Source organism: Sporobolomyces salmoneus (genome assembly GCF_050403485.1).
Source record: "Sporobolomyces salmoneus JCM6883 DNA, S_salmoneus_JCM6883_v1_ctg116, whole genome shotgun sequence".
NCBI classification, from domain to species: domain Eukaryota; kingdom Fungi; phylum Basidiomycota; class Microbotryomycetes; order Sporidiobolales; family Sporidiobolaceae; genus Sporobolomyces; species Sporobolomyces salmoneus.
Genome location: NW_027481047.1, coordinates 1 through 21330, shown reverse-complemented (window position 1 = coordinate 21330; position 21330 = coordinate 1). Strand labels below are relative to the sequence as shown.

The window sequence follows — 21330 nt, the reverse complement described above, 5'->3', positions numbered from 1 at the left end:
AAACCGGCGGAAATTCCCTCAACAATCGCGAGAAAGAGGGGTCAAGGAGTAGTGTTTTCGCCGCATCGCGTTCCGATTCGAAGAAGACGGTTTCTATCGAGGTTGGTCGATCATTCCTAGTACCGTTTCTAACGAGAAGCACGAGGGTTTGGAGAGTATCGGTGTGTCGAATTCGTACGAAGTTGTAGAGCGAGCAGAGCGAGCAGAGCGTCGAACGGGTCTCGTCCTCGCGTTTGCGGGTTCGGAGCGGACTCGTGAAGGGAGGAAGTCGGAAGTTGTCGACGATGACGCGGAGGAGTTCGACGGGTAGCTCTGGGAGCATGTTGTTGAGAAATAGTCGTTCTCGTCTCAGATCTGAGGACACAATCAGCGGCGTGAGCCCAGCATTCTCGATGGGAGTGAGGAGAGAGGAGATACGAACGTACCAAAAAGTTCGCGCTAACCCACTCGTTCGCGCTTTCCTTTCCTGCTCAGACTCTTGAGACAGACTTTGTGACCCTCTCTGTTGGCTTGACTGACCGCACAGAGAGGAGACGCGACGGAGATTCAAAGTTGTAGATGAAAAGAGTTGAGTGACGAAGGGAAGGGTAGGAGGCGTTTGCGCGGGCTTATGGCGGGTAGGAGGGCTCGAAGATTGTCGTGATTGTTCCTGCGTGCCGTACAGAGGCTGGCGAAGAGTTAGACTGGAAGGCAAGAGGGAAAGATTTCTCCAGTGTCTCTTCTCTACCCTTCGCTCGATTCCGACGCCTGGGCGAGCACGGAGAGGGTGTCACGAGCTCTTGACTTTGATCTTCAATACGTACTATGTAAAACTTTGCGAAGAAAACAAAAAACTAGATACAAAAAATGCAAAAACTCCCTTCTTTCATACTCGCGAACTTCATCCGATCCTTCCATGTTTCGGTAAAAACCTCTGATCCTCCAAATCGGGATCGAATCCCAAACTGACCGCCGGACTAGGGGTCCACCTCTCCCTCCTCAACCTCTCCTGACTCTCGACTTCCCTCGCTCTCTTCTTTGCTCGTTCCAACCTCCTCTCTTCCTCCCTCTTCCTGTCCTCCTTGCTCAGTTCCGTTTGGTTTCCTCGTAGCCCGCGATCGAGCATACGACCGGGACGAGTCTTCGAAAGAAGTGAACGAGCAGCCGGAGAGAGATGGTCGCCTGTTCGAGGGGTTGAGTTTCCTTCTCCTCTCGTCGAATCCAATACTCCTCTCCTCAAACTCGTCCCTCCCCTTACATCCGTGGCCAATCCACTCTTCCTCCCCGAAGAAGCATCATTATCCGCTAGACTCCTCTTCGCTTTCCTCGCCAATTTGAACGCCAATTCCTCCCTTCGACTCGTATCCTCAATCCTGAAGGGTCCCACACTCTGATCTACTTCAGTCGAGCGGAGAGTGACGGGAGTAGCTTCGATAGATCCCCAGGTCATTAGTTCTTGGAGGGCTTGAGGAGGGAGCTGATGGGCGCGAGGAGAGGGGAGGGCAGAGACGAAGGAGAAGTTGTTGACGCGGGGTGTGGAACCGACAGCGTTCGTCGAAGAGGAAGGATCTAACGCACGGGAGAGGGTCAGCGACGAGAAAGAAAACAGAGGAAAGAACAGCGTACAGGGAGTACCGGAAATCGCAGCGTGAATTCGAGATCGAGTAGGAGAAGGAGTTCCATCACTTCCAGCATCGAGTCCTCCTTTCTCGAGTTCCATCAACCTCGTAGCGTGATATCTGATTCCTTTCGGTTCTCCTAGAGGCAAGACTGGTCCATTCGAAGTCGAAGCGTTCGGGTCGGCAGTTGTTTCGATTGCAGAAGCGGGTCGAGGATCAGAGGGATCGGTATCGGCGTCAGGGGGGAACATGAGTGAGTTCCGATTCTGGACAACGAAAACGACATTAATCTCGACACGCTCATCGTATCAAAAGACTGATCAGCCGCATTCGGACGTACCTTGAAAGGCCAACTCTCGACTCCAACCTGTAAGTTACTTTTCTCGATTGATTTATTCGCTTCCTCCTCCTCTACCGCTGGTCTATCCCAATCCACGTATTGTTTCGCTTTCTCATCTACCCTCACCGCAACCTCCTTCCCTTTCCCTTTCACATCGCCTCCCTCTGGACCTTGAATCAATTTCTGATCCCCTTGCGCTCCTCCCGTAATCCTCAATCTCTCCTTCTCATTCCTCCCAACCATTAACAAACCTCTCTCTTCATCTACCTCAACTCCCTTCCCTACCAGAACTTGCCTTTCTCCCGGTCTCCCCGCCTTCCCTCCCTCCAACATCCAAACCGATCCATCCCCCTCTCCGTCTTTCCCGGCTTCAATCAGACTCCTCGTTACATCGACCAACCTCTCCCGCGCTTTCCTCCCCCGAATCTGTTGTTTGTTCGCCCGGGCTTCCGCTTTCCAAGCCCAACGAGTTTTTTCTCGACGTAATTCGTTGTCCCGTGCGAGGAGGGAAGTGAAGGATGAATTGTCTTGAGAGGTGTAGCGGGATTGAAAGGCGTCGAGAGAGAGGGAAGTGTCGATGTGAGATGGAGCAGAGGGAGGAAGGCGACGGGAGGAAGAGGGTTCGGGAGTTGAGGAGAAGGAAGTGAGAGGGGTTCGATCGAATGCGGTGGGTGTGGGGGCGTCTACGGAGAAGGGGGTACATCCGGGAGTATGATCGTCATTTCCTGTATGCGCCCAAATCGCAAAAGTCAGCTTCACAAGGGCTTTCTCAGGAGAAAAAGGAAAACTCACGTTTTCCTCCCCTTCGGGATCTTCCATCGTTCGTCGTAGCTCTCGGTGTACATAATTCCCTCATCCTCCTCACGCTCTCCTCTACAACCTGTTCATCCTGACTCTCTAATCCTCTGATGATTTCTTGTCTCGTATCGAGTGAATGTAATTGTGGGAAGAAATCCCGTTTGATGATATCGCTCAAGTTTGAAATGTACTCCTCTTCCTATCAATCACAAAGTCGCGTCATCAGCACCGCGTAGCAGGGGACACAGAAGAGGGCGATGAGAGTGTGTGGACTGACGGAGAGGATCTCTTGACGATATTTCGAGTAAACGGGTTTATATACCTCGCTGGCTCTCACCAACTCTCGCCCACTACTCGTTGATTGTCTAGTCGAGCCAGGAGTGAGCGCCAGTCGTCGAGAGGATGACGATCTAGGAGTGTCGTCGTCCCATTCCCCTCTTCTTCCCGAAGCTCTACGTTTGCCTTTATCTTGAGAGTTGTAGGGTGTTGGAGGTTCGGAAACGTTAGAATGATCATATTCTTTTGGCATCGAGAAATTCGCTGAGAGGTGGAGAGAAGCCAAAACGCGATGAAAGCGAATTTCAATCTCTTTCTCTCCTATCTACCTTTACCCTTACTGAATCAAACCAGCTGAAGAGTCGACAATCATGTCAGAAAGTAACAACAAGAAGTTAACCAAGAAGGAGAAGAAAGCTCTCGCGTTCCGTTCTTCGAAAGGGAAGAACAAAACTCCTCAAGACCTCCCCTTCACTGAAGAAGACGCCGTACCGATCTCTGAAGACGTCAACGAAGCTGAAAAAGCTACTACTACTCCAGCAGCGAAGACAGAAGGGAAGAAACGGAAACGAGAAACAGAGGAAGATGGAGAAGATGCTACAAAGACGGGAGAGGAGGGAGAGAATGGAGAGGAGGTACCGAAGAAGAAGAAGAGACAGAGAGGGAAGAAAAAGAGTCAACAGATTAAACCGGGAGGAGTCGATGAAGAGGGAAAACCGAGATTGATCGTTTTCGTCGGTTAGTCCCTTCTCACTCTACACTGTATTGCTTTGTGATGAGGCTGAACGGTGGATGTGGGATGGTAACAACAGGGAACTTGCCATACAAAGTGACAGCGGAAGAAATCAAGAAACATTTCGAACCTTGCGGTCAGTTCTTTCCTTTTTTCCTACTTCCTTCCCCATTCCTGACTCTCTCTCCTCCTTCCTTTAGGTGAAGCACCTCAAGTCCGAATCCTCACTCCCAAACCCAGTTCCACCTCCTCTTCTACTCCTCCCGCCTCGAAAGGCTGTGCATTCGTCCAATTCACCACCGCAACCGCGCTCCAATCCGCTCTCCGCTTGCACCATTCCCTCCTCTCGAACCGTAAAATCAACGTAGAACTCACCGCAGGAGGAGGAGGTAATTCCGAACAAAGGAAACAAAAGATCAGTTCACAACGGGAGAAACTCGAAAAGGAACGAGAAAAGGCTAGTAAGAATAAGCGATTGAGGGAAGGAGAGACGGAGGATGGGGATAAAACGGGGAGATGGAAATTGGCTGCTGCGAAACAATCGGATGGAGGAGCGGAGGGAGAGGGAGAAGAGGGAGCGATTGTTGAGGGAGGGAGGAAGAAGAAAGTTAGAGATAGGAGGAATAGGGAGACTAAACCTGGAGCGGGAGCCGAGAAAGCGGAAGCGGAGAGGAAGAAGGCGGCAGAGAGGAAAGCCGAGAAGGCGAGTTCGGGAGCTAATGCGATCAAATTGGCAAGCGGTTGGGGGAACAAAACGACAACGGCTTGAGCTTGAGGGATGTTTGTACGTCGCTTGTTGTCCACTCTCACTTTTTTGCACTTTCACTTTGATTACGATGAGCGAAGGAGATGAGAAAAACTGTTCAGAGAGCAGAGCGATTTTGGAGGGGAAAGAGGCTGAATCGTCGCAATCTTCTCAGTTTCATCATTCCCGCGCTTGTGGGTACATCGCAGAAACCATCATCTCCAATAGCTGATTAGCACGAGCGCCGAGGTAACCGAGAGAACGAAACGTGGAGCGATAAAAGCGGGATTCTCTTTCAAACTCGCTCCTCACTCTCGGGTCTCTGCACTCTCTCGCGTTTTGTACTAGATTGTGTATTCAGAGAGAAAGAGCTCGTCGTCGTCGATGAAAGAGGAGAGCGGCGCTTTGATCCCCTCTGACCTCGATTGAAACTGCGAAAGCGAGTCACGTTCTCAACCCAATCAAAAACGCTCCTTCCCCGCTTCTTCCCTCTCTCTCTCTTCCCTCTCTCACACACCCGCCTCTCTCTTTTCCTCTCACGTCTCGATATCATCTTCAGAAGCGTACTACTAGCAAGCAAACAATGCCCAAGAAAAAGACTAGTAAGTCTCTGCCTCCTTCTCTCGCCCCTTGTCTCCCCGGTCCCCTTATTGCGAGCTGACCCCTCCTCTCCCTCCTCTACCACAGAATCCTCTTCGTACGCCTCCTCCTACCCTCTCATACCTCGACTAAGGTACTGACTCGATTCTCGAAACGGGAGTAGCACCAAACAAACGACTCATCCCCGTCCTTATGACATTTTCAAGAAGAAGCGTTATGCCGAATTGAAAGAGCAACGTCCTAATGATGTGCGTTTTCATTTCTCTCTCACTTCTCCGACCCCCGTCCCCCTTCCTCCGATCGACTTTCTCGCTCTCTCTCGAAGCGTTGTCCTCTCGAAGCTGACGAGCGATCGCGTGATTGGGGTGGGAGAAACAGACTCCGAAAGATAGGTACGCGATCATTAGTGAGGAATGGAAGGAAGAGAAAGATAAAAACAAATCGGATTCCGAGGAATGAAGAAAAGAAAAAGGAAAAGTCGGTTTGAAAAGGATGTTTCGTCGTGTTGGCTTTGTGAATTCAGTTGAGATGTTTTCGTGTCAGTACCCTTCGAAGTAAACGCACAGAGTTGCACGCCGAGAGAGAGAACAGAGCAAGAGAGAAGCAGAGAAACTGAATCGTTCGGCGTTTCGAGGAAAGCTTGAGTTCTCTTTTCGATTGAAGTTGGACGACGGTGTTGCATTGCAAGCTATGGAACAGCATGTGCATCTTTGATCCATATTACCGCTCATCGTTCGCGCGCGAGTTTAAGCTATAGATCGAAGAGAAGGGAGGGAGATGAGCGTTTCTTTCTTTGAGAAAGGAGAACTCGAGACTTGGCTCACGATGTCCCATTTCACACCGATGAACTATTCTACTCCGCTGCGAGCGACCCTTCTCGCAGCAGACGATCCTAAGTCTTCATTCAACCGGTAGCTATTTCAACCAAAAAATCCCGACAGATCGCTTGACGACGACCACCTTGACTCTCCACTCTCTGTATCCTGCATACAATCATACAGGATACAGAGGCGCGAAGGAGTCCAGGGGCAGTTTGAAAGACGAGACGATGTCGAGGTTCTTTGGTTGAGATAGCTTCAGATTGAGTGAGATTGAGAGGACAACCCTAAAACGAGGCGGATGACTTCGTCCAGAGCGATTGGCAGGTGGTCGGGAGCTCGATATCAGCGCCACTACGAAGAGCGCGAAGAAAGTGAGTACGACAAACGGTGGAAAAAATTCCTCGAGAGAGTTCACTTACACGATTCTTCCGACCCTCGCGACTCACTTCTCCTCAGAGACAACACGGCATTCCCGCTGAAGATCGTCCCGACACTACCAACAACTCGTAGCATCGCCACCCCAAAAACTTTAGCATCCTTCGAAATCTCGAACACCTTCAAAATTCACGCTCGACGCTGGTGTAATTGCAGCTCGTATACGGAGAGGATCAAGAAGGTGTCACGAGAGAACGAAAGGATGCGGAACTTCCCCGATGATGAAGCTTCAGGCTGAGAGAAAAGTCAGGTCAAAGTTGAACTCGAACGAGGCGGAGAAGCTCGAGCGGAGGATCCGACAAGTCGATGTAGCTGCGCTCCTTTGTTTCAAGGTAAGTCGATGCGCGTCCGCTGCAGTCGTTTCGCTCAATGAGGCTCGTATTCGGGGTGGAAGAAGGAGAGTCGGAAGCAGGAGATCCTTTACGAGCCGAAACGTGAGATTCTAGGGAGGTCCTTCATCCGAGCCGTTGGAGGTGTAGCGCGGATGTTGTACAACGTCGAAGTGGCATCCAAGGCGAAGATAGCGAGGCAGAGAGAGCTTCATCAAAGATGGGTTGAAGTTTCGATGAAGTCGGCAGCGGAGGACTTGGGGGACCGTTGCAGCCGAATCATGAGAATCAGATGAGGCCTGGTGGTCGTGTATCGAGGGTCTCTGGAACAGTCGAGTGAATGGAAGGGACGAAACAGAAACGTCACCGAATCTTCCTCCTTCTTCCACTCCCATCTCCAGCCAAAATGTCGAATCCAACTATGGAAGCGTACCAGAAACAAGCCGTAGAGCAATTCAAAGTAGCGGTAAGTCGCTTCATTCCTCTCCGGTTAAGCTGTTCGCTCATCTCGTTTCCTCGTCAATAGAAATCTTTCCTGAATGACAAACGATCAGAGTGAGTCTCTACGCTTTCCAATATCTCAGCTATCCTACTGTCCACTCCGAGCTGGCGCAACGGAGGAGGAGTGTGATTCCGTTTCCTCGTCGTTCGCTAACTCCTCCCTCTTTCCTCTCACTCGCAGTGCTCAAACCCGCTATGTCGACCCCGCCTCAGACTACGTCAACCGCGCCGCCTCCGAGAAACCCCTCCCAACCCTATTCCTCGCCGTTCTCGTCGCGTTCTCAATCCTCCCCGTTTCCGTATTCCTCATTTTCTCTCTCTCGACTCTCCTTTTCATCGGTGGTGGAGCTCTCGTAGCGACTGTACTCACTCTCGCATTCATCATTGGGAACGCTAGTAAGTCTGCTTTCACCACAAGGCGAGGGGAGAAATCGTCGAAGCTGAAAGTCGTTTTTCGTTCGAGTAGCGATGCTCCTATTAGGTGCTCTCGCAATCGCTAGTTTCTTCGCAGCATGTATCACTGGGTGGATCGTAGCCGCTTATGCGGCTTATCGTTTCGCTGTCATTGTCACGAACGCTCAAAACTTGCCTCAGGGTCTAAAGGTGCGATCGTTCTCCGAAAACAGACTTCACAAAAGCTGACTGTTCGGGAACGCGGCGTGCACATTATAGGAGTTCAAGGAAGAAGCGATCAACTTGATTTTCGGAGGAGGATTCGCTCGTTCGTCGTCGGGAGGAGGACACCACAGCAAACAAGCGAGTGTCAGGTTCGATAAAAACGTACAGGTTTCGGATAACGGGGACTCCCAAATCAAGTCAGAGTAATCAGAACGTTTCCCTCTCTCTCTACATAGACGTGCTTCTCTCCTCTCGCATCAGTACACACGAATTTTAGTTTCGGTTCAATTTCGTTCCTTTCTGTTGTTCGGCTTCTCCTCTAGTCCACCGTACATTCTGTTTCTGTTTGCAACCCAGTACATTACTTGTAGCTTCTGAAAATGGACCGATGTTGAGCGAAGCTTCCCTTGAGAAAAAGCACCGGTCTCTTCTGTCCTTCCTTCCTCCCTCTCACTCCACGAAACTCCCCTTCATGCTCAAGATGTTAACCCGTACCTTATTCGCCTCAGGCTACGGCGGACAAATCTATTCGCTCTCTTTCGACCCCTCTGCCTCTCCTCCCTCTCTCTCGATCTCGTCCCAAGTCTCCTCTGCCGGTTCCGCTCCTACATTCCTCACTCAGCATCCGACCTTACCTGTTTTGTACACAGGGGACGAGTTCTCCTCCGCCGACGGAGTTCTAACCGCTTTCGAGATCTCTCAAGGAGGAGGAAACTCGTCATCGTTAGTCGAGATCGGTTCTCAAGGGAAATCTAAACAAGGACCAGTACATTTCGTTTTGAACCCTCAAGGTAATCAGTTATATAGCGCTTGTTATTCGGCTGGAGCTCTTTCGACGAGTAATTTGAAGGAGGATGGGAAGTTTGATGAAGAGAAGAAAGGGCAGAACTTCGTGTATGGAGGAAAGGGACAGAATCCAGAGAGACAGGAGGGGCCGCATGCTCATGGAGTGTGAGTCCCCTCGCGTAATTCAGCGTGCGAAAAGGGAAAATTAGCTGATGGTCGTTCTTTTCGTAGAGCAATTGATCCATCGGGTCAATTCCTCTGGTGTACCGACCTAGGAACGGATCAGCTCCATGCCTATCAAATCTCAGACGACCGTATCGATTTCTCCGCCTCGGTATCCACAACGCGCGGCTCAGGACCTCGTCACCTAATCTTTTCGAAAACTTCTTCTCCCGATCGTTCGCTCCTCTACCTCGTTTCCGAATTAGCGAACACTGTCTCAATCTATGAAGTCCTCTCCCCTTCCGCCGCTGCCGCTCCTCCCGTCGAACTTCCCCCAGCAACGACAGACGATTCCGAAATGCCACCAGCAACGGAAGATGTAAAACCCGATACTAAACCTATCCCAATGGCTCCCGTTCCCGGTCCTCCAGTCATCCCTAAACCTACGGTCAACCCCCTTCAACTCGACGTATCGATCCTTCCTCCGAATGCGACTGGGGAATGGACCGCGGCGGAACTCGCGATTTCGGAGGATAAGAAATTCTTGTACGTTTCGAATCGAGCACCTACGGAACCGGAATTACCCAAGACGGATTATTTGACGATCCTCGCTTTGGATGAGGAGGGGAAGGTGGTCGAGGGGGAGGAAGCGAAGACGTTTAAGGAATTGGGAGGAGTTGGTCCGAGACATTTCGAGTTGAGCTCAGCTAGTTCGCAGAAGGAGGAAGGAATAGTCAAGATGGAGGATGGAGAAACTACGAAGGGAGAGGGAGAGAAGACATATATGGCAGTTGCGTTCCAGAGGACGAATGAGGTCGTAATTTATCAGGTTGAGGGTAAGGAGATTGAGGAAGTTACGAGGATAGGAGGGATTGAAGGGGCGACTTGTGTGATCTGGAAGCAGTAGACAGCATTCATTATCGTAGACTATTTGTTACTTAAAATGCATCATTTCACCGTCTTCGAAGTTCACGAGAACTTTCGAGAAGAAGCGAAGAAATAGACCGATCGCTTCTCTCGCTCTCACAACTCTCTCTCGCTGAGACTTGTCGCCCGTTCGACAGGACAATGCACTCTTCTTCCCATAAGCTTCTCGTAGGTGGATACGACGGCCAGATCCACACGATCGAGTTCACTCCCCACTCTTCATCTCCTTCCCTTCGAATCACCTCGAGTCAAGCTTGCGGGTCTGCACCGACTTGGTTAACTCTTTCGGAAGATAGTCAGTTCCGCTTGTCTCTCGATGATTAACCTCTGGAGCGAGAGTTGACTGATCCATTTCACACTCTGTTCGACACTGGCAGAGAAGACCGTCTACGCCTTGGACGAATGGGGTCAACCTGGAGAAGTTACAGCGATTGCAGTAGACGAGATCGGACAATTGACTAAGCTATCAAGCGTGACAACTGGTGAGCTCTCACTAGTCACTCGCAATTCTCTCTTTTCGCATTCGAGCTGATCTCTCTCTCTGTAGGGGGTCTTTGGCCTTGTCATTCCACCTTACTCTCTCGCGTCACACCTCCCCGATTAATCGTCACAAACTACAAAGGCGCCTCGATCTCCTCGATCCCGCTACACGATTCTGGCGACATCGACTTGACTTCTTCCTCCTTTTCCCGGATCGATCTCCTCGGTACTGGTACTCCCGGTCCACATACAGAACGACAACAACAAGATCATCCTCACGGAGCTCATCTCGATCCCAAACAGACCGTCTTAGTCGTTCCCGATCTCGGAACAGACGATCTTCGAATTTACGGAATCACCTCATTTGGAGACTTCGAAGAGCTCGAACCAATCAAACTTTCCCCTGGTAGTGGACCTCGACACGTCCTCCTCTCTCAACACGATGGAGGTCAACGACTGTACGTAATGAACGAACTCTCGAATTCCGTCTCCGTCTTTTCCGTCGAATACCCCTCCGTCCTCTCGAAAACCCTCTCCACTACATCAGCTTCTTCCTATCCAACTTTCACCCTTCTACAAGAAACAATCTCCCTCTTACCGCCGAAACCTTTCCCTCATCAAACCGATTTCTCCTCGTGGCATTCCGCTGAACTACAACTCTCCCCCTCTGGACGTACTCTCTACGCCTCAAACCGCGCAGAAGGTCACAACCCCTTACATCCACCTCAATCGACCTCTTCCGATCTCCTCGCGATTTTCCCTCTCGATCTCGAAGGAACCCTAATCGAATCCGAACGGAATCTCTTCGAAATCGACGGTAGATGCCCGAGACATTTTGCACTAAGTGAGCAAGATGAGGGTAGGTGGATAGTAGTGAGTTGTCATGATTCGGATGAGGTGATCGTGTTTGAGAGGAAGGGGGAGGATGGGAGGGAGTTGGAGGAATGCGCGAGATTGAAGGGGTGTGGGAAACCGGCGGTCGCGGTTTGGTTGTAGATCTCAGTAGAAGGAGGAAGAGTACATAGAAATAGAAAGGGCTAGTATTCATGCAGGAGCGGGCCGGGAAGAGGAAGAGAGGTTAGGCAGGGAATGAGAAAAGTCATTCCCTTGAGCTTTTGACCTGGGAAGCTCGGTCGAATCCTGAGTCTCAGATCATCCCTCCTCTTCGCCGGCAGTGGTGCGCCGTGTCAGTCTCACTCGATAGCTGCGTTTGAGGAACTCTGAGTGAGCTTCGTTCGTTGTTTTTGCGAAATCGCTCAATTGTTTCTCGATTTTCGCGCTTCAATCTTATAGCTTTCCGCGAATCGACTTTCGCTTTTATGACGGTTGTAGGCTGGTGCAGGCCATCGCCAGTGGGAAATGTTTTTTCGACACCGCTCGCGAAACGTGTTCCCGCGTCGAATAACTTCTTGTCTTCCACTTTCTAACGCGTCTCGTCTATACTGCACGCCTCGATAGATGGCAGAGACGGATGACCTACTCGCCCCAATCCCACGACCTCACGTCCGGTTCAACCTCGACTCATCAGATCAACTCGTCGGGTCCTCTCAATCTCCCTCACCCTCGCCCTCTGTAGCATCTTCCTCGTCCTCTAGCTTGATTCTACCACCGCCGCCTTCGAATCACCCGGTCGCCCCCTTCTCCTCATCAAGTCCTCTCCCTTACTCTGACGATATCGATGAACAATCAACCTCATCTCGTTCCGTTCCCCTCTTCGACTACTCTGAAGACTCTGATCCACCCCACGCTTCGACCTCACGTCTCACCTCCGAATCCTACTACCCTCCAAAACCTCTCGCCTCGAATATTTCCTCCCGAGAGACTGCCTTCGACCTCGATCCCGACGAGCTCGATACATCAGACTATGATTCCGCTCCCCTAATGGAAGGACTCCTGGACCATCCAAGAGCGAAACGAGGGTCTCTCGATTTGAGAGGAGAAGATAGGAGATTGAAAGCGTTAGAGAGGGACGCGGAGGAAAGTGAACCACCGGATTGGTTAACTAGAGGAGGAGGAGTTTGGGCTGGGATAGCGAATATGAGTAATTCGATATTGGGGGCAGGAATTATCGGTCAGTCGAGCGAAGAACGAAATTTGAGGGAGGCTTTCTTGCGAAAGATGGAAAACTGATAATTTTTTCTTGCCACCCGACAGGTCTACCGTATGCACTACGAGAAGCAGGGCTTTTGAGTGGGATCTTACTGTTATTGGTGTTGGGAGTAGTGACGGATTGGACAATTCGGTTAATCGTGTTGAATGCGAAAATGAGCGGGAGACGGAGTTACATCGATATCATGGATAGTTGTAAGCATCTCTCCGATCTCGTTCGGCGTCGGAACTCGGCACTGAATGTCTTCGGTTTGTGTGGCTACAGGCTTCGGAAGAAAAGGTCGAGCCGCTTGTTCATTTTTCCAATTCGCATTCGCATTCGGAGTCAGTTCCTCTCCCCCTTTCTCTCTCTACCTCCTACCATTACTCACGCTACAAGCTACATAGGGAATGTGTGCTTTCTGTGTCATTCTCGGCGACACGATCCCCCGAGTATTACAATCCGTAATCGGTGAAAACGTCAACGGATTCATCAAATTCCTCGTTTCTCGTCAAGTCGTAACTTTCCTCCTCACCGTCGGGATCTCGTATCCTTTATCTCTATATCGGGATATCGAGAAACTGAGTCATGCGAGTGCTCTAGCACTAGTCAGGTTCGTCGAGGACTTTCTTTGCATCTCTGTCCTTGAACAGGGCGCTGATGCGACATGTTCTTTGAACAGTATGGTTGTGATCGTCGTTAGTGTCGCCGTTCGAGGACCCGGAGTAGCAGATAGTCTCAAAGGAGATCCATCAATGAGATGGACCGTTCTTGAATCGGGTTTCTTCGAAGCGATCGGAGTCATCTCTTTCGCTTTCGTCGTCAGTCTCCCTTTCTCCCTCCTCTCTTCTCCTCCACTGACAACTGTGTGGTCGTCTAGTGCCATCACAATTCCCTCCTAATCTACGGGTCCCTCCGCACTCCAACCCTCGATCGATTCGCCCAAGTCACTCACGTCTCAACGATCCTTTCCGTCGTCGCTTGTCTGTGCATGTCGACTTCGGGATTCCTCGTGTTCACCGATCGAACCCAAGGGAACATTCTGAACAATTTTGCCGAAGACGATTGGTTGATTAACGTTGCTCGAGCCTGCGTAAGTATTCCCTTTCTCCCAGCTCAACGAATGATATTCGTGCTGATGAGGATGACGAATAACTTAGTTCGGATGTAACATGTTCGCGACTCTACCGTTAGAAGCGTTCGTTTGTCGAGAAGTGGCAGAAACGTATTTCTGGCCCGATGAGAAAGAGTTCAATAAGAAACGACACGTACTCATTACGAGTGGATTGGTTTTCAGTGCTCTGATAGGTCAGCTTCTCTCCTTGTTCACTTGTAGTGTACAGTATAGGAGCATCGACACTGATTCTCTTTCGAGGGAGATAGTTTCGTTAATAACTTGCGACCTTGGACTCATCCTTGAGTTAGCCGGCGGTTTCTCCGCTACCGCACTCGCCTACTTATTCCGTACGTCCTCCCTGTTCTCTCCCTTTCCTCGCCGGTTCACTAATCCTCCTCGAAATTTCGTGATGATCTGTTAGCTGCTGCATGTTTCCTCAAATTATCAGGCCACGGCTCCCAACGATGGGCGGCATGGGTTTGTGCAGCGTTCGGAGTACTCGTGATGGGTCTGTCGACGTTTTTGAGTATCAGGAAAGCGTTGAAGGGAGGGAGTCATAAAGTATGTGTAGGGTAGACAACGATCGTTTGCATTGTGATTCGGGATTGTATCTCTTGTGGGGCGATCTGCTGTTATGAGCGTGGAAAAGGGAGAGATTGAGAGTTGCGAAATGCGAAACATTCAAGCGAAATTGCAGCGAAGTCAAAAATCGAAAGTCAACTTCCTCCTTGCTTCACCTCTCTCACTCGTCGGGCTCCAGCACCTCACCAGAAATCACAAAGCTACATCACGAAGACCTCAGCAGCCTCAGACAGTCGTCTCCGCCGGTTCCTCCCCTTTCCTCTCACTTCATCTCTTCGCCGCTCTTCCTCCACCCCATCTCTCGCTACCGATCCCCGACCCGCCGCAATAGCTTCAACATCGTCCTCGCAAACGGCTGTCGGCGATGGACGCGTTCACGAAGCCCGGAGATGTTGTTGAATTCACCGTTCTGAAATCTCAACCCGATTCCGATAAAGCTCTCGAATTGCTGCAGAAAATTCACTCTGTACGTTCTCTACTTCCCCTTCCCTTTATCCGTACATTCGACGCTGCGCCTGCGGGTTGATAGAAGGGACTCGAGAACTGACACAGCCTCGTTCCGCTTCTCTTCCCTCTATTTCATGCCTCGCGTGTGGACACGGATGAGTAGAAAGTGAAACCAATCATGAAAGTACACGGATGGGTCTTACCCGTTCTCGCTGAGTTCTTCCCGAAAAACCCAAACTTACTCGGTAAGATCGACCCTTGTCCCCCTTTCCCTTCCCTTCCCTGTCCTCTCACTCGGATGGAGCTGACGAGCGCGAGTCGTCAGGGATCAACATCAACCGAGGCCAGAAGATCTGTTTGAGGTTGAGACCAGCTCACGATCCTCACAGTTTCTTACCGCTCGAAGAAGAATTGATCGGAACGATGCTGCACGAACTGACTCACAACCACCGCGGGTCCGTCGTTCTCTTCTCTCAGTTTCCGGCACCTTACTAAGCATTAGATCGATAAGGACAGGCCCCACGACGAAATTTTCAATAAATTCCTCGATTCCCTCTGGACAGAATACGATTCCCTTTCCCGTACCGGCTACACTGGCGAGGGGTTCTTGGGTTCAGGGAGAAGAGTAGGTGAAGGCGTGAGTCATGATGGTGGGCTGACGATGAGGGAAGCGAGGGAGAAAGCGTTGAAGAGCTTCGAGGAGAAGGAGAGGGTTAGAAAAGTTCTGGGCAAGGGTGGGAGACTGGGTGGGAGGGAGGTGGAGACGAGGGGAAGGAGAATGGGGGATGTGTTGGCTGATGTGAGTTTATGCATGTTCACTCAGAGTCCGAGGCGGGAAGAGCTAATGCGAAAATTTTGGGGAATACAGGCAGCTGAAAGGAGGCTGAAAGCGCTCAAAGGTTGTGGAGGACAAGATGGAGAAGATGCTCAACATGATCATACTTCCGGATCAAGTCAGAAGGATTTACCGAAAGAAGTTCAGGAAGAGATTGAGAGAGCTGAGAAGGATTCGAGGAGGGTCGTCATTGATCTCACTCAAGAGGACTCGGACGACGAGAAAGAGGAGGAGTTTGGAAGTGAGGAGTTCAAGTCGACGAAAGGGAAGCGAAAAGCAAACATGGAGAAGAACGAGGAGGAGGATAGGAAACCGGATTTGACAAGAGAGGAATCGCCAGATTTGATCATCGTTTCATCTACTTCGACCTCAACTACTTCACAACAGCCGACAAAGAAGAAACGACCGGCTCCTTCTTCCCCTCCTTCATCATCCTCGAACCGGCGACCTCCTCCTTCCACTTCTACCAGTTCCCTCTCAGCTTCGACCTCTCAAGTTTCGTCAGAAGGTTGGGCCTGTGAACTCTGTACCTATTTCAACCCTTCCTCTCTCCATCTATCCTGCTCGATTTGTCTCGCCGAACGTCCCTCAGTCGCCTCCTCCTCGTCGTCCGCCACGACTTCCACCTCCTCGACGATGCCCTCAACGATGACGCTGAAGTCGATAACGGGTACGAAGAAACAAGTCGTAATGAGACCGAGTGACGAGTTTTGGTACTGTGGGTATTGTGGGAAGGAGATGGAAAAGATGTTTTGGACTTGTGGGGATTGTGGAAGGATGAAGGAAAGTAGTTGATCGGAAGCCGTGCGATCCGGATGAGAGGGAGAGCTGGAGAAGAAAGGCGTGAAGAGGAGTTCGGTGAGGTTGGAAGTGTTTCCGAGAAGCTGGCCTTCGATTTGGTTTGATTTTCTTCTTAGTTTGGCTTGCGCGTTCCCTTGTTGTCGATATTCCTTCCCGTTTTTCCACTTGCAAGACCCTGTTTTCTTCGTTACTTCGTCCGACTGCGTGGGAGGTAGAAGCGAGAATCAATCTCTATAGCGACCCGGCGGCGATAGGACAACGATCAATGGCTTCGGGACCGAAATGTCTGACAGCTGTGGCGCAAGAGCAGTACAACAGGTTTCAGTATCGACTAGACAGCCTGTAGAGACGACTCCGCTCACCTTTTTGCGAAGTCTCCCTAAAATCGCTGACCTTGTTCCGCAAGGGTATTCCGTCTTTCCCGCTCCCCTGACCTCCCTATTTCTCTTCCATATTTTCCGTTTCCGTCTCGACAACCACCAAGTTCTTCTTGATCACCTTCGGTCGACTGTTGATATCCAATAATCGATCCAACGTTCCTCCTTCCTGCATCTCTTGTTCTCCTCCTTCTGCTTCTTGCTCCTTGTCCTCATCACTATCCTCCTCATCGTCGTCCTCGGATGCAGAGTCTGACGAATCACTGCTATCATCACTATCGCTACTCAATTCCTCCATGACTACCGCTTCCTCTCCTCCCTCTACGCCCGTTCCCTCTTGCTCTAGTTGTTCATTCGCGCTCTTGATCTGAGGCAGGAACGCTTGAAGTCGATTCAGGAGGTCTGAAGGGGGAGGAGGAAGGACGAAACGAGAAGACGAAGGAGGGAGAACGGGGACGTCGAGGCGCTCGTTACTGGCGGGCTGAGGGGCGGAGTTCGAAGGTGAGGAAGACATTCTCAGGTAGTTTTTAGGGGAAGTGAAGGGGAGAAGAGAGAGAAGAAAATCCCAAGAATTTTTGATCAACAAACCTCTCTCACACTTTCAGTACAAAGCGAACGCGTACAGCAACCTACACACCGTACTGAGTACAGCGTACTGCGCCCCTCGACTAGGAAGGAACGCGACAAGGCGATTTTCTCCGCTCGGCTCTCTCCCTTTCTCCTTTCTTCAGCTCCACTCCGTCTCTCCGACTCGACTATACGCGCTACGGTCTGACAGGAGCTACAGATAGCCATGTCGACTTTTCCCTCGCCCGCCGATCAACCCTATTCCGTTGAATCTTCCCCTTACCCCTCTCATTCTCATCCGAATCACCAACGTTCTACGTCGAGACAATCCTCGACATCGACGTCTTCGTTACGTTCTATCAAGCGAAAGCCTGTACCAACTGAGATCGATCAGCTAAGACAACTCGGGAATGAAGTGATCGGAGGGAATTCGTTTTCGAAGAAAGAGGAGGAAGAAGTCCTCTCAGGTGAGTTCGATCAACTCTACCTGAGTAGGGGAAGATCTGAGCTCATTATCGAAGTGATATAGATCAAGCACGGCCTAATTTCCTACCCCATTCGAACCCTTCGCAAGGGTTTCACCATTCACAAGCTTCTTCCTCTTCCTATCCTCCCGCTCCTTCTCCATCGGCGCTCTCACGACATACCTCGACCTCATCTCGTCCTCTATCTCCACCGACGCATGCTCCCATCGCCTCGACTTCCTACTCCCTTCAACGTCCCGCATCTTTACGTTCTTCCGTCGCTCCTTCCTCCCATGCTTCCGAATCCGTCTTTGGCTCTCCACCACAAGGGATCATCGGAACGACAGTACCTCGAGAGATTGTCAGGATCGAAAGGGATTACAGTTCCGGCACTGGAACAACTCAATTTTGGGCTGGATGGATCTGGGAACTCGAAGGTCGAGTGCGCCGTTTTCCCCGTTCAGCAGTGTCTCACGCCAGAGGAGGTGAAGCTGATAGGATTGAAATGCCATAGGTCTCACCTACGGTCTATCAAACGATTCTCAATGATCTGAATTTGATCTTGGCGAGAGCTCATGATCCGTCTAAATCGTTTGGAGATAATTTATTGGCGATATTGACCTTCTGGATTAGTCCGATGATCCTTACGACTCATTACGAGAAAGTGCGTTCAGCCTCTTTCCTTCTATCTTCCTCTGTCGTGCTTGAAGCAAGTCAAGAGAAGAACTAATGATTTGGCGTTTACGAATCGAACAGGAAATGAAAAAGTTCGATGAATGCTTACAGAGGGTCAATAGGGAGCATTTGAACCCGGTTGGATTGAATCTGTTGAATCCGGAAAAGAACGCTTTTCTATTCGTGAGTCTATCCTTCTCTCTTTCTCCGCCGACGAGTAGCTTGGCAGAAGACTGACGAGTTTGCCGACGTGACAGCTCGAGCTCGAATACTACTAGCCTCTGCCACGTATTGAAAACCTCCTCATGAAGACATTCTTGACAGCGTTCTTCCTTCGACTATACCCTCCATTACATCTATGCTCTGCATACCTCATCCTCATCAACCTCAGTATCTTTCCATACCCCTTGTTGCAAACATCTACAGTATTTCTCACTCGCAAAACAATCAAGTTTTCCATCTTCCCTTCAGCAGAGCTGCTTTTGCGGATGGACACTTCTCTCACCGGGAGCAAACGACACGCGCTCGGCGCTCAAGAGTTTGCGGGAGGGAGTCGCCATTTGAGGTAAGACAAAGGTAAGAGTTCAAAGATGCACGGCTCGCGCTTTCCCTTTCACACTCGCTCGAATCAACACCCATCACTTATTCAACACTCGGGTGATTGTGATTCCTCCCATCGACAGTCCGTAGCAGCCATATCAAGCTCTGAACGCCGCCCTCTCCGTTACTGTCATCATTCAACGAGTCAACTCCCTTCGGCGCTCACCCTCGAACACAGCACGCGGGGACCTACATAAGAGTGAGTAGGTAGATCAGAGGTCATATAGGGCACTCATCTTGCCCTGCCGCCCTGCGTAAGCTTGTAATCTCCCTCCTCATTCTTGATCTGAGTTGAGGCCTCCTCTTCTCGTACCCAGTCTGAGTCTGACCCGGCTTGGTTTATGCGATCTGTAGCAGACCCTGCAACACGTACACCTTGGCGTATCGCCTCCTCACCTCTCTCTCGACAACATGCTCCCGTCTCTCCCTCCTGAACTCCTCCGCAAAGTCATCGAGTCGGCCGTCCCTCACACCTTCCATTCGTCCAACTATGGAGATCGACAAGCGACTCTCTGCTCCCTTTCACTCGTCTCTCAGACGTTCCGCGAGATCGCACAACCTCTGCTCCTCGAAATCGTCTCGATCAAGTGGGATGAGCAGATCAAATTTTTACTCGACACGAGGGATACTGATGCGGGGATCAAGGAACTCATAGCGGGACCCGACGCAAGTGCAGAACTGGTTGGGGAGTTTCTCAGACGGTGGAAAGGGTTTCAAAGTCTCGCGATTGAATGCCTGGACTACGATGAGATCGACCTAACAGTCCTCAATCAGCATACGAGTAAGTTCATCGTCTCGACTGGGTTCCGAAAGAAGTGCTAAGATTCCGTCCACTGCTGTAGAGCTTGCGGCCCTGCAGCTGTCCGGACCTGGTCACGGGATCGAACGTCTCCACGCCCCCCATTTCCCTTTCCTTCGGTCTCTCACCTTGGACTGGCAAGCGATACAGTCCTCTGTTCGATTCTTGCTGACTCCCGATGTACTACCTTCGTTACGAGCTCTCGGCCTGCAAGACTTGAACTCGACAAATGCGCGACAACTGAAACACATCGGCCTCGCCCGACTCCTCCCACAACTCGATGCCATCTTCATGTCTCAAAGTCTATACTGTCACACCCACAATGACCTCTTCTCCGGTTACTCGCCTCGTATTTTGGTCGACATTCACGAAGCGACTCTCACCTTACCCAGCGCCCCCGAAATTCTTATGCCCGTTCAACATCTCCGTATCACTACGGCAGCAATGGAGGCGTCCGAATTTTTTCAAGGACTCCGAGATCTGCTCGTCGCCTGTAAGGAGCCAAACACGATGTCACTCAAATCGATCTATTTCGACCTCTCTCTTCATCCGTCCCGGATCGAATCGCCTGAACCAGTCGTCGAGATGGAGCAAGCGATGAAGGAAGCGAAAGAGGCGGGACTTGAAGTCGTCTTTGAACTGGAACCTAGCTCGACTGCAGACTGTTACATCTCGAGGGTATTCTGGGACAGGCAGCGAAGGAGTAGAGAGAAGGAGTAGCAGAGGCGAAAGGCAGTGTAGGAGAAGGTTCCGAGCAGTATCTTGGCGGGACAATGAAGGAGGATTGAACGTTTTTTGCTTTTGTTTGTCTCTTGCTTACTGTACTACCCTGCCCCTTCCTTTGTCCTCTCGCATTCTATTGCTACGTCCCAACTGTGATCTACACGCGAGAATGATGTACACTCTCACACTTCTGGTTGAAGCGCCGCTCGAACGAGATCTGAGTGAACTTCATCCACGGATTCGATGTGGAAGAGCTGATTCAAAGCGATCCGCCATTTCTGCTTCGTGATGACTATACTGATTGCTTGATTCAACCTGGTACGTAACAGGGAGCCTGCCTCAAGTGCAAGCGAGTTGCCAGAGATTCTTTCCCTCTTTCCCTTCGCTCGAATACCTCACACGCTTCTCTGCAGCACGCCGAAGCACTCGAGACACTGCTCGAGCCGTCCTTCGAATCACCCGCCGCAACCGTCTACGTCTCTGCTCTCGCTCGTCACCCAACTGTTTTCATCTACAACTCCGAAGCGAACTCGCCCCGTCTCTCTGGGAGGTCAAGAAAGTGGTGAGCGAGGGTCAAGGAATTCTTCTTCAATATTTGAGCCAGAAGGAAAGCGCGAGCGAGTGAGTCAGATCGAGACCTCAGTCGTCGACATTCCCTCCTCCCCTTGCCAGCGTCACACAGGCGAAGCTGATGCTGCGACTGTTCAACTAGTCAGACCTTGGACAGAAACCTCTCGATTCTCCGCCATGTCCCCTCAGCTCCCTGTCGAACTCCTCCGCGTCATCGTCGAAAATTTTCGACTTCCTCCCTACACGAGTCCGCTCCGAACCCGCAAGCTCGAGGCCGAGACACGATCGAGGCTTCGCTCCCTCTCTCTCACGAGTCGCGTCTTCCAGGAAGCCGCGCAACCTCTCCTCTACAACTTCGTTCGAATTCGACACACCGACACTCTCCAAACCCTCGTGCTTCTCGTTGAAAACGGTGCAAGGAATGATCGACTGGCCTCGATAGAAACCGTCTTCTTTGAATCGGAACGCGATGCGGAGGAAACACTACTCTTTGACCCCTCTTTCTCGCGGTTGTTGAGGGAATTTCCGCCGGTTC

General features: G+C 50.9%; 10 protein-coding genes across 10 annotated transcripts; 8 read left to right on the top strand and 2 right to left on the bottom strand.

The window, feature by feature from the left end:
• Positions 1-880: 880 nt before the first annotated feature.
• JCM6883_000634 (splicing factor ESS-2 family protein) lies at positions 881-3265 on the bottom strand (the record flags this gene model as incomplete). Its single annotated transcript, XM_076635591.1, has 5 exons — positions 881-1548; positions 1606-1864; positions 1939-2663; positions 2731-2935; positions 3014-3265. 5 exons carry the CDS (start codon positions 3263-3265, stop codon positions 881-883), a joined length of 2109 nt encoding a protein of 702 aa, XP_076484435.1.
• A 118-nt stretch (positions 3266-3383) lies between these two features.
• On the top strand, positions 3384-4514 carry JCM6883_000633 (RNA-binding protein; the record flags this gene model as incomplete). Its single annotated transcript, XM_076635590.1, has 3 exons — positions 3384-3750; positions 3825-3881; positions 3946-4514. The coding sequence occupies 3 exons, from the start codon at positions 3384-3386 to the stop codon at positions 4512-4514; spliced, it is 993 nt and encodes a 330-aa protein (XP_076484434.1).
• Positions 4515-7081: 2567 nt separating this feature from the next.
• Positions 7082-8001, top strand: JCM6883_000632 (lipid droplet assembly factor 1; the record flags this gene model as incomplete). Its single annotated transcript, XM_076635589.1, has 5 exons — positions 7082-7141; positions 7202-7230; positions 7358-7572; positions 7643-7779; positions 7849-8001. The coding sequence occupies 5 exons, from the start codon at positions 7082-7084 to the stop codon at positions 7999-8001; spliced, it is 594 nt and encodes a 197-aa protein (XP_076484433.1).
• Positions 8002-8275: 274 nt separating this feature from the next.
• JCM6883_000631 (lactonase family protein) lies at positions 8276-9649 on the top strand (the record flags this gene model as incomplete). Its single annotated transcript, XM_076635588.1, has 2 exons — positions 8276-8745; positions 8812-9649. The coding sequence occupies 2 exons, from the start codon at positions 8276-8278 to the stop codon at positions 9647-9649; spliced, it is 1308 nt and encodes a 435-aa protein (XP_076484432.1).
• Positions 9650-9810: 161 nt separating this feature from the next.
• JCM6883_000630 (uncharacterized protein) lies at positions 9811-11145 on the top strand (the record flags this gene model as incomplete). Its single annotated transcript, XM_076635587.1, has 3 exons — positions 9811-9964; positions 10047-10151; positions 10217-11145. The coding sequence occupies 3 exons, from the start codon at positions 9811-9813 to the stop codon at positions 11143-11145; spliced, it is 1188 nt and encodes a 395-aa protein (XP_076484431.1).
• A 462-nt stretch (positions 11146-11607) lies between these two features.
• AVT2 (Avt2p) lies at positions 11608-13931 on the top strand (the record flags this gene model as incomplete). Its single annotated transcript, XM_076635586.1, has 9 exons — positions 11608-12220; positions 12304-12453; positions 12524-12582; positions 12646-12851; positions 12921-13059; positions 13119-13331; positions 13399-13546; positions 13622-13702; positions 13777-13931. The coding sequence occupies 9 exons, from the start codon at positions 11608-11610 to the stop codon at positions 13929-13931; spliced, it is 1764 nt and encodes a 587-aa protein (XP_076484430.1).
• Positions 13932-14301: 370 nt separating this feature from the next.
• JCM6883_000628 (uncharacterized protein) lies at positions 14302-16014 on the top strand (the record flags this gene model as incomplete). The annotated part of the gene is made up of 5 exons (XM_076635585.1): positions 14302-14403; positions 14548-14629; positions 14710-14839; positions 14901-15183; positions 15253-16014. The coding sequence occupies 5 exons, from the start codon at positions 14302-14304 to the stop codon at positions 16012-16014; spliced, it is 1359 nt and encodes a 452-aa protein (XP_076484429.1).
• A 444-nt stretch (positions 16015-16458) lies between these two features.
• On the bottom strand, positions 16459-16911 carry JCM6883_000627 (uncharacterized protein; the record flags this gene model as incomplete). The annotated part of the gene is made up of 1 exon (XM_076635584.1): positions 16459-16911. The coding sequence occupies one exon, from the start codon at positions 16909-16911 to the stop codon at positions 16459-16461; it is 453 nt and encodes a 150-aa protein (XP_076484428.1).
• A 279-nt stretch (positions 16912-17190) lies between these two features.
• Positions 17191-18381, top strand: JCM6883_000626 (ERF4 family protein; the record flags this gene model as incomplete). The annotated part of the gene is made up of 5 exons (XM_076635583.1): positions 17191-17431; positions 17494-17870; positions 17943-18092; positions 18185-18286; positions 18361-18381. 5 exons carry the CDS (start codon positions 17191-17193, stop codon positions 18379-18381), a joined length of 891 nt encoding a protein of 296 aa, XP_076484427.1.
• Positions 18382-19114: 733 nt separating this feature from the next.
• On the top strand, positions 19115-20222 carry JCM6883_000625 (uncharacterized protein; the record flags this gene model as incomplete). The annotated part of the gene is made up of 2 exons (XM_076635582.1): positions 19115-19484; positions 19546-20222. The coding sequence occupies 2 exons, from the start codon at positions 19115-19117 to the stop codon at positions 20220-20222; spliced, it is 1047 nt and encodes a 348-aa protein (XP_076484426.1).
• Between the last annotated feature and the right edge of the window lie 1108 nt (positions 20223-21330).